This window comes from Pyrus communis, chromosome 2, assembly GCF_963583255.1.
Source record: "Pyrus communis chromosome 2, drPyrComm1.1, whole genome shotgun sequence".
Lineage (NCBI taxonomy): Eukaryota > Viridiplantae > Streptophyta > Magnoliopsida > Rosales > Rosaceae > Pyrus > Pyrus communis.
In genome coordinates, this window is record NC_084804.1 from 8,686,061 (window position 1) to 8,696,919 (window position 10,859).

The 10,859-nt window shown below is 35.7% G+C and overlaps 2 protein-coding genes across 2 annotated transcripts; one reads left to right on the top strand and one right to left on the bottom strand.

Annotated features, from left to right (window-relative positions):
- Nucleotides 1-731: 731 nt before the first annotated feature.
- Nucleotides 732-3,383, bottom strand: LOC137726912 (metal tolerance protein 10-like). The gene is made up of 6 exons (XM_068465863.1): nucleotides 3,030-3,383; nucleotides 2,846-2,958; nucleotides 2,405-2,650; nucleotides 2,002-2,082; nucleotides 1,650-1,880; nucleotides 732-1,312 (listed from the first exon to the last, which is right to left on the bottom strand). The coding sequence occupies exons 1-6, from the start codon at nucleotides 3,214-3,216 to the stop codon at nucleotides 956-958; spliced, it is 1,215 nt and encodes a 404-aa protein (XP_068321964.1). The 5' UTR covers nucleotides 3,217-3,383; the 3' UTR covers nucleotides 732-955.
- A 1,919-nt stretch (nucleotides 3,384-5,302) lies between these two features.
- On the top strand, nucleotides 5,303-10,269 carry LOC137726171 (uncharacterized). The gene is made up of 11 exons (XM_068465051.1): nucleotides 5,303-5,449; nucleotides 6,174-6,235; nucleotides 6,655-6,791; nucleotides 7,312-7,370; nucleotides 7,504-7,527; nucleotides 8,052-8,134; nucleotides 8,251-8,315; nucleotides 8,559-8,608; nucleotides 9,029-9,130; nucleotides 9,811-9,870; nucleotides 9,974-10,269. Exons 1-11 carry the CDS (start codon nucleotides 5,447-5,449, stop codon nucleotides 10,079-10,081), a joined length of 753 nt encoding a protein of 250 aa, XP_068321152.1. The 5' UTR covers nucleotides 5,303-5,446; the 3' UTR covers nucleotides 10,082-10,269.
- The last annotated feature ends 590 nt before the right edge of the window (nucleotides 10,270-10,859 follow it).

Consider the following 10,859-nt stretch of genomic DNA (forward strand, 5'->3'; position numbering starts at 1 on the left):
TCAACGTCAAGAATCGAACACAGTACATGAGCCTTCCCTGGCTACTCCTTAGGGTATAAGTACAGTGACATAGGTTGGAAACCGAAGTGACACATGAGTCAAAATTTTGGAGTGTTATTGGACGGCCAAACATATATAGTTTTAATTTTTTCGAATTAGTTTATGTAATTTATTAATTCTTGCAATTTAAGTCCAATTATTTCTTTTGTTTTTCCGACAAAATTAGAACTCTAAGACCACGTGTGAGGTGTTGTACACTTACATAATGTTCCTCTTGAATCACATATGCCACTCGTGTACTAATCCCATTAAGAAAAAAAAAGAAGAAAATTAAGACATGTTTTTGAGTTGCAACACTTTAAACACGGATATATATATATTTTTTTTTACCAGCGATATTTCATTCTAATTTACAATAAAGATGAGGGGTGGACTAGTCTTACAATAAACTAGTGATAAAGTGGTTCAAATTCGCTTTTGTCAAGAATCGAACCTAAAACCTCTCTCATACAAGTGAAGAGGAATATCATTAGACCGTAATTCTAAGTGGCTGCAGTTAATTGAATTGAACAATAAAAATCTAAAACAAACAAGTTTGAACTTATGAGTCTTTTTTTATTGTTAAAAATACAAAACTTCTATTCTACTACAAACAAATCCCAAAAAGAATCTTTACAACAAATTATCTCTCTCTCTCTCTCTTAAATACTCGGTCTCCATTTTGTTCGGGATATATTAAATTCAAATCTTATAAACAACAAAGTGTTGGAAAAAATTGTTGTTTACAATCAATCAGATCATAAATATTTCAGTAAGCTTCAACCATTGAAATTGATTCTTTAACAAAACTAAAAATAAATGTTGTTTAAAACCTTAAACAACCCTTGTTCAATAATTATAGCACCAAATTAAAAGCACAAACTTCTATTCCACTCTTCCTGTCTGATTTTATTTATCAAGATGGTGCTAACTTAGCATTGTTGTGCTCAGGCCTGTGAGTAGTATCAAAGTCGACATGAACGAAAGCTCGTTCTACCTCAGGAAGGTTTTCGATCTTTTCCTGAAGCGTCTCTCCGATGTTATGTGCGTGGCTGAGAGACATGTCTCCGGGCAAGACAATGTCAGCCTCCACAAAATAGTTGCAGCCAAAAGTGTATGCTCTCACCGTCTCAATGTGCTTGATCTCCTTGTCATGGTTCCATATCAGATATGTCAATTTTGCCAAGTACTCTGCTGGTGCTGTCTTCCCTATCAGTGACCACACATTATCCATCACTGTTTTCGCCCAATTCCCCATTGTGTACAAAGCAATCTGCATCCCATTGCGTTTCGAAATTCAGTTACATTTGTTGCCTTAAAATGGTTCAGGGTTAGGTACTTTTTCATCTTTGTGTTTTGTTCGGATTTTCAATTTTGGTTTTTTCATATCGGTCAATTTGGTCTTTGTGTTTCAATTTGTTAGCCTTTTCCGTCTGGTATGACTGTTAATACGCGCAAATGGACCGCACAAAGGCCCACGCATCAAAATGGACCGAAAAGGCCACAGCCTACGTACTTGCGCACAGCAGGGTCAAGAGGATAACAAACAAGGTATTGCAGATACGTGGCCTAATTAACAAAATTAGGCGTTAATAGGCTGAATTACTTACAATGATAGCTCCAACAGGATCAAGCCACCAGTATAACCTGATTGCTAAAACTGCGGCTGCAAGACCAATTCCATTAGTGATGACATCAAACAGATGATCTTGAGCGTAAGCTCGAACAATTTCGTTCTTGAATCTACGACAATACACCATCAACACAAACTTCACAACTGTTGCAGACACCATTATCCCTATCATCCATTTTTCTTTCACTGGATCCATATCAGGTTGAGTCTGCATGAAAAAAACTATATATTACAATCGCCCTATCGAAAAATGTGATGCTAAAAATTTAATTCGACATTTTGCGCTCAAGATTTCTTGCGTTACAATCAACTAGTGGACTCTTGAATACCTTCGCGAGAAGTTGCCGCCCAGATTCAAACAATATTTGTAGTCCAAGAGTTGCCATTACAGATGCAAAAACAACAATACCCTGCAATGCATTTGAGATTTAGTGCATGAAGTACAGTTAGAACTAATTGTCCGAAAAATTAGGATTCATATTCTCATGAACATAATCCTACAAAATCATTGATTTATTGTTGATTCAGTGCCATGAGATTGAATTTCCAATGTTCTCTCAATTGCTAACCACCGAAAGATCTAACGTACATCAGTATATGAAATACATCGCAGAATTTAACGGCTACAACTCGCTCAAGATTACAAGCACAAGGAATTCAACGGATGAATGGGATCCACTTAAAAGGCACTTTATTCTATGCATTGATGTATAGTAGAAGGACTATACTTACCACAGGTTGCATCCGGGTTTTACCAATCGGGTACCGATACGGATTAGGTTTTCTCATTGCATGAGAAGTGAACCAAAGAATGAAGCCTGACAAGAGGTCTAAGAGAGAATCCAAAGTTGAAGCAATTACTGCCAAAGATCTGCTCTCAACCGAAGCATAAACTTTTGCCAGGAAAAGCACCAAATTAGCCACATTAGATGCATATATTGCCATCCTTTCATCTCTTGCAAGTTGGTTCACCTCATCCTGAAACCAAAAAATTCAAACGGTCCCAAAATTCAATGCAACAATTAAGAAAAAAGCTTGTGCTTGAAACGTATCTTCTGAAATGGTCTTCTAAATTGCTTTAATCTACAGGGAGGGGAATTTGAACTTGGATGCAAGGTGACGGGCAAAATTTGATTGACAAACTGGCCTAAAACAACAAAATTAACGACAAACCTGTGTTAAACTTCCAGGCCAAAAACCCATCTCAGAAAATGAGTCTATCTCGTTGAATCCTTTGAGAAGTTTATTCTGCCTCTTGTAATATTGTGCAATTTTTCTCTGCCTCCCTGTGATGGAATTAGAGATAATTTCAATGCTAATTTGAGTTTAATAATATGAAAAGGACTTGTGAACTTACTTAATGAGTTCACAAAAGAGCCAAGGCCAAAGTAAGAATCCATGCTTCTCTCAGCTGGAAGGTTGAATCCATCCATGTTGAGCCTCCACGATGCCTCAGTTGGCACTGTCACAGTCTCTCCCGTCAAGTCCGGCGACAAGAGCTCAGTCCGGTAATCCGAAGATTCCGTTCGAAGATCTGCCACCATGTTTTCTCAGCAGAAAGAGTTTGCTAGGAAGACAATGAATTGCAGCTTAATATATAAAGAAAAACACGGGCAAATAAACAAATACGGCTTACTTTACTAAAATGTAAACTAATCCAAGTGAAGAAAGAATTTTTTGGAAACTTTAAACAGCTATTTAAATCAGTAGATAAAGCATGTAAACAGCCGGTCAGATGCTACACAAACTCTTAAAACTGGTAAGTTTTCAGAGATTGGAGATTAGTTTTTTATTATAAGAGGTGACTTTTCGTGCAAGGAATATGTGCCGACTATAAGTTGATTAGTCTATATTAAATGTGTGTGGAAGGAACCATGGTATCCTACTTGGGGCATTCGGTGTGCGTGAAATGTGCCTTTGATGAGAATATATTTCTAAATTCTAATGCCATGGGAGAAGATCTTGTGTCGGGAGTCGTCAACCAACTTGTATTTGCATTATTGTATTTCATTTTGTGCAACGAGAGAGTCATGCGTACAGGTGTATACGTAATTTTTTTTTTTTTTTTTTTTTTATATTTATTAAAAGAGGACAATCGGTGACAAGTCACGGTTATCCTTTTATTCTGGGAGGTATTTTAGCCTTTTCTGGCCATAAGTCTAGCTTCCATACCAACAGTAGGTTTCGAACCCAAAACCTCTAGTTTTTAATTTGAAATAAGTCTCGTAATCTATCTTTTACCGTTGAGCCACTATTAGATGTATACATAACTTGGTAAAATTTAAAGTTATGTTTGTTGCTGAGATAAATACTACACTTCATGATAAATGTATCGTGACATATTTTAGAGCTTTGGAGACCGAAGTGGCACACAAGTCAAATTATTTCTTTTGTTTTTCAGACAAAATTAGAACTCTAAAACCTTGTGTGAGGTGTTTTACACTTCGACAATGTTCCTCTTAAATCACACATATCACTTGTGTGCTTTCCATCAAGAAAAAGAAAAAAGAGTAATACTAGGGTTACTAAAGTTTTTAAATCAAATGATGTGGTTGTAGATGATTGAATTATTAATTAAGTGTTGATTAACATACTTATTTCTTATTGGTGACATTTCATTGGTCTGCAAATTTGATCTCTCTAGCATTACCCCAAGAAAAAATGAAGAAAATTAAGACATGTTTTTTTGAGTTGCAACACTTAGTAAATTACAGGAGTTTAATCACAAATATTTTGTTATTACAAGCGATATTTCACACTAATTTACAAAAAACAGAGGAGAGAGAGTTTGAACTTGAAACGTAATGGGTTGAAGAGGAACGAAGTAGAACTTCGACCAAATTTCAAAGATCAACAATGAGCCTATTGGATCTTTACTCTCTGGCACCAAACAATTCTGGACCAGCTTTATTGGGCTTAGTTGAATAGACTTTGATATTGGGCCAATTGAGTCTGAACGAAGCCCAACTGTAGAACTGATGGATTCATTGCATGGGCTGCTTAGTTCGCAGTTAAAACCTAAAATAAACCACAAGTTTGAACAGTCATTACTTACAAAATAGGCATTTGTTTTTTGTCAAAAATAATAAAGTCCTGCATTGAGTGCCCAAGGGTTCGCCAGGTAGGGCAAGCTAAGGAGAGTGACCATGGACCATTTTGTAGTACATTTAGCTTTCACAGTTTGATTCACAACGGTCATCACACGCTAAAGGTTGTCATGCCACATTTTGTGAATCGTTAATACATGTGACTTTCGTAGTGGACTTCATACACATTTTTAAAATGTATCTCACACGAATTTAATAGTCAGCACACGTTAAAAGTAATTGTGTCGTATATTTATTATCGATTATAAAATGTTAAATACGTGACCTTTACTATGCATCTTCATCCGTTTTTAACGACCAACACACGTTAATAATAATCGTGTCACACATTTATATCTGATTTACAAAACTTTAAACACGAAACGCTCACGGTACATCCAAACGCATTTAACGCCCCGCTGTTCGTCGCCTTGGAAAAAAAAGCAGTAAGAAAGAAAAATGGAAACAAAAAGCAAAAAGCAAAAACAAAACAAAAAACAAAAAAGAGAAATAAAAACCAATTAAAAACACAATATGCAGGGAACCCAGACCCCATCGAGAGATAGATACAGAGGGATTCTTCTTCTGTATTTCTGTGTGCTTGTTACACAGAAACTGAGCAAAACCCTAGTTTTCTCTCTCTAAAAGCAGTTCAAGGTCTGCGATTTCATCATCGTCCACCTCAAAGATGGTGAGTACTCTCTATTTTTTTCAACTGTATTTTCAAATTCCACGATTTTTGTGTCAAATTTCTTCGATTCTCACTGGTTCGGTTTCATGTATGCTTATGGTTCCTGATCAGTCTCTCGCTTCTCTAGGGTTACTTTAACTTTAACCTTTTACTGTTTCACCTTTTCATGATTTGTTCTGCAAATTATAGCGACTTTTTCACTTGGCTGTCATGCCAAAGTTTCAATTTTTAATAACATTTCATATTTTGAGAAGCTGGGAGAGCTGAGAAAAGGGATTAAAAGATGTTGGATTTGAGAACGTACACTAGTTAAGGAGTTTTCGGGTTTTTTCGGTTGTGAGATTAGTTAACAAGAGGCTGTTGGTTTTTTAGGTTTTGAAGAAAATTGATGCAAAATGAAATTTATGACAGGGGAAAACCTCTGTTGATGTGAATTTGAAGAAAATTTGGTTTTGTTTTGCACTTTCTTGACGAAAGAAGTAACCTTTTGTGGTTGGTGACACAACATAGAGATCATTACCCACTGTTTCATTTTCCTCTTATAAGATTACCCACTTTTCAGTTACATTTTTGCAAAGATTATTTCTTGGATGTTGATATTATGCTAATCATATGCGTTCGTTTGTATTTGCGCGCACACACTTACATATACCTGAATCAATATGCGCATAGTTTGGTTTTGTTATCTCTCTCTCTGCTTCACCTTTGATTTTCTTTTTGACAGCACAAGTCGGGTAGAGGCCAACGCGAAAAGCTCCAGCAGTTCATCATGATAACTGGAGCAAGGTAATCCGAAAAGCTCCAGCAAGTTCTGTTTTTCTTCAGTTCGCGTCTTTAGATCAATGGCAGTTTTGCTAGCTTATGCATGTTATGCATTGATATTTAGAGCACCATTTAAAACCAGTTGACGTTGTATATTCAATAGTCAATCACGAAGATTTTAAAATTTTACATGTAACTCCAACATATTTTTTGCCTTGCTAAGGGACATGTGTGTTTCTGTTGTGTTAGATTTGGTTGAGTTGAGCAGTTTTATTCGTCAGCTTGTTTATGTATCTTTTGAGTTGAATTGGATTAATTGGCTGCACACGCATATGTGCTTTGTATTAGACTGGTGGCGTGTTTCGTACCTTTTTCTCTCCTTACTCTTGAGCAGTTTTAGTGTGATTCTTGGAGTGAGAAGTCTAACTTCCCATCATGTGCAGCGAAAAAGTGGCTTTGCAGGCTCTGAAGTCTAGTGATTGGCATCTTGAAGGAGCGTTTGATGTATTCTACAGTCAGCCCCAGCTGCAAACACATACTGATTCTAGGCATTTGGAGGAATTATACAATAGATATAAAGGCAAGCTTTACCTTTCCATTTACTCTTGTCCTCAATCTTAGACATTAGTGTCCATCTTTTGTTTCACATTCATAGCAAATTGAAAAGACAGAGATGTAAGTCAGTTTATAAATTCACACGCATGTGGTGTTATCAAGTTTGTAATGGATGAATTTGGCTGGAATCTTAATACTTTAGTTGTGAACACGAGATTTTTGAATCTGAACTTTATATAAATGTTTTATATTAAAAAATTAATGGGATTGTTTTTTTCTTCAAGCTTTTCATCAGCCATGTCTTACTCAAATATGTATTCCGATACTGGATTTGGTACATACTGATGAACTTGATGATTAGCGATAATATTGCATGTACAGATATAAATTTATCATTTGTGATAAGTGATAGCATTGTACCTAAAATCAAATGACCCATCAAATGTTTCTCTCATCTTTTTTTCTTTTTTAATTTTTAAACTAAAGTTTATATGGTTAGCAGAATTTTCTTTTCACTGATAAAATAGTTTTTTTTTTCTTTCCAGATCCACGTGTTGACATGATACTTGTTGATGGTATCAGCCTCCTTTGCAATGATCTTCAGGTAACTGTTTGGTGCAGATAGTAACTGTCTCAGTCATTTGTCTTTAACATTGTTGTTTGTTTCTTATGATTGTTTAATTTCAATTTCTTGTTCTTTTATTTTGACTGACATGCTAGCCTTCATTATTTGACAGGTGGATCCTCAAGATATTGTCATGGTACGTATATTCAAATAAACCTTTTTCTGGTCAAGATGTGCATGCCTACGGAGTTCCTTTCAAGTCTGCCAAATTACTATTTAGGCAACTGAGAATTCAATTCTAGGAAGTTCTGTCCATTTGAGCTAAAGAACCTTTTTGCTTGAAAATCCAACAGAAATTCTAACAATTTTAATAAGATTAGGGTAGATATGGTAATTTTCTGACTGGGGCCTATTACAGTTGTGGGCGCAGTCTAATATAGATTTCTAGGGGATTAAATGTTACATTGACAGGATTGGAGACTAATGTTTAGCGGGCTAAAATTTTGGGACATTGGTAATATTTAGTTTGAACTGTATAAAAGAGAAATTGCTATGCAGGTAATGAAGAGGTTGTCATATGAAAAGTAAGCTTCATGAAAATCATATATATGGTACCAATTTGATCGGTTAACTTTTGTTTTTAGTTTGCATACTTTTTTTTTTTCAACCTATCCGTGTGACTTGGCTGGTGATTTTTGGTACAATGGGCTGTTGATGCAGTTAGTTGTTTCCTGGCACATGAAGGCAGCTACCATGTGTGAATTTTCCAAGCAGGAGTTCATAGATGGATTAGAATCACTAGGGTAGGTACAAAGGGTTTAGATGTTTATTACATTCTTCTAGACCTCAAATATAATACGTACATAGTTTATAACCATGAGAGATTCAGTTAACAGAAGTTTGTGTTATCTGATGGCAGGATAGATTCTTTGGACAAGTTCCGTGAAAAGATACCATTTATGAGATCCGAGCTGAAAGATGAACGTAAGTGAAATGTGATTATAGTTTTAGTTAAGTAATTAGGGTTTAGGGTGATTTTAACATTGTTAAGTGAAATCCAACAGAAATTCTAACAATTTTAATAAGATTGGTTATTTGTGGAAGATACTCGTGATTTTAACATGTATTTTTGTTGAAATAGCTTGACTGTTCTGTAAAGATTATTGATGTGATTTGAATTTTGCAAGAATACCTTTTCATTGCTGAAATGATCTTTTGATTTTCCAGAAAAGTTTCGAGAGATATATAATTTTGCTTTTGGCTGGGCAAAAGAAAAGGTATGTGCTTTTACTTTTTACTTTACTGCATGAAGATTTTGATTTGTTCTATTCTAGACAGTGCTTACCTCTCAAACTTGATAGATAAAACTAGAAAGAATTCCTTGATATATATTCTTGATGGGTGCGAATTTGGACTTGAAACATGTGCATGAAAACACAATTCATAACGTATTCAACCACAGCTTCAGGAATAGTCTGTGATGCATATGTCATACTTCTGATGATAGATATAGTCTTCATGTTCAATAACTTAACAATAAGATTATTATTTTTTTAATTTTAATTTTCTGGAATAAATAATTATATCTGTTAAAGTTTCTAATATAAATTCAGGTATTAATATATGTGTGTGTGGGCGTGCGCGTGTGCTTTGTGTTCATGTTCATATACACGTATATTGCTTCATTTTCATTTCAGGGTCAGAAATCTTTGGCATTGGATACTGCAATTGGAATGTGGCAATTACTGTTTGCTGAAAAGCAGTGGCCGTATGTTGAACACTGGTGTCAGTTCTTACAGGTAAGTTACAGAATTTAGTATTTGTTGAAATTAGCTACACTCACTGGGCTTGCAATAATCATTTATATTATCCAATAGGAATCATTGCCAATTTTTGCAACTCCTTGAGCGTGATGAATGTTTAATATGAATGCATATCTCCAATGTGCACCACAATTTATGGCCAAGTAGTTCTGATGAATTTTTACAGTTTCCATGCAAAATGGTGGCTTCATGTTGTTACCTTTAGTATGCTAACTATATGATAAAAGAAGTAAAAAAAAAAAAAAAAGGCCTACTTGGGGGTTCCAAACCTTGATTCCCATATGTATGTAAGGCGAAGGTGCTGTGATGAACGCAGGTGAAGACTCAGGGGCGGGGCCCTGGATTGAGCCGCTCTTACATACCTGGGTGGAGCCCAAACGAGGAAGGTGTTAGTGGTTTATCATTAGGTCCATAAAGCTAATCCGAAATCTGCCATTGTTCCACCAGTGGTGTATAGGCCCTTATCAAAAATTTAGTCCTAACATCATTCTTTTACGAAATCATTGTCACACCTGTTACATCTTAGAAAGTAAGTTTGCATTGAAATGGCATTATACGTCCCAAAGTGATTGGGAGAAATACAAAATTACCAGAAAATATTATCTTGATATATTTGTGTTGATATATATTTTCTCTTCTTGATTCCATCATTTCAGGCTCGGCATAACAAGGCAATTTCAAGGGACACATGGTCTCAACTATTGGAGTTTGCGAGGGTAAGATATCAAGCATCTATGTAACCAAAACAAAACCCGAACAAGGCTACCCTTTTTCTTACCTTTTTATTTCTTTGGTTAACTTGATATTCCGTGTTTGTAGGCTGTAGATTCTTCACTGTCAAACTATGATGCGGAAGGTGCCTGGCCATATCTTATTGACGAATTTGTCGAGTACTTGAAGGAGAACGGAGTAATCCAAAAGGGTTAATTGCCTGCCTGAATGGAGCCAAAACTGTTTAGGACTGCTTGAGTGGTGAGTGAGGAGTTTCTCTCATCTGCATTACTGTAATTGAGTTGTGTTGCCCTGTAATTGAACTCGGTTCGTCTTCAAAACGAGACGGCCAAAACCTGGAACTCTAAAATCTAAGATTATATTTTACAATCGGTTAGATGGTTGACCTGGATTGTGTATTATCTAGTACAATATTTGCCTCTTTGTTTCGTAAAATATCTAGTACGATGTCTGGATGGGTGAAGCCAGTGTTTACATTCTGTCTGAACGATAATGAAACTTGTATCAACGAAAGGAGAGATACCCTCATGCAATCAAAACATGTCACATGGTGTGCTTTTATTGACAAAGAATTCGCTTTTTGAACATGTGGCAATCATTTATTAAACAAGCAACGCCACGGGGACTAGGCATCGGTTGCAAGAGGAAATCGGAGAGAACCAAGAGAATGAAACGTAAGAAGAGAGTTACAAAAGGCCATCCGCATATTGTTTACAAATGGCTACCTATAATTATAGAATATCTGCCCTCCATATCTTATTTTATTACTGGATCTTTTTTATTTCCCTCAAATCAAACAATATTATCTACATTAAGAGAAAATCTCACAGTGGGATAACAATAAGGTGGTTTTAGTTTGCCTTTAACAAGAATCGAACTTAAAACCTTTTATTTACAGGTGAAGAGAAAAAACCACTAGACTGTGGTACTAAATGGTTTTTTTCAAATCTTATTCATTTGTTTACGCTCATTA

Coding starts and splice junctions, on each gene's coding strand:
- LOC137726171 (XM_068465051.1), top strand. Junction 8,609..9,028: donor TTGGCTGGGCAAAAGAAAAG/GTATGTGCTTTT, acceptor TTTTCATTTCAG/GGTCAGAAATCTTTGGCATT. Junction 9,871..9,973: donor AACTATTGGAGTTTGCGAGG/GTAAGATATCAA, acceptor CCGTGTTTGTAG/GCTGTAGATTCTTCACTGTC.
- LOC137726912 (XM_068465863.1), bottom strand. CDS start 3,216: ATGGTGGCAGATCTTCGAACGGAATCTTCGGATTACCGGACTGAGCTC. Junction 2,959..3,029: donor CTCTTTTGTGAACTCATTAA/GTAAGTTCACAA, acceptor ATTCCATCACAG/GGAGGCAGAGAAAAATTGCA. Junction 2,651..2,845: donor GGCCTGGAAGTTTAACACAG/GTTTGTCGTTAA, acceptor TTTTGGTTTCAG/GATGAGGTGAACCAACTTGC.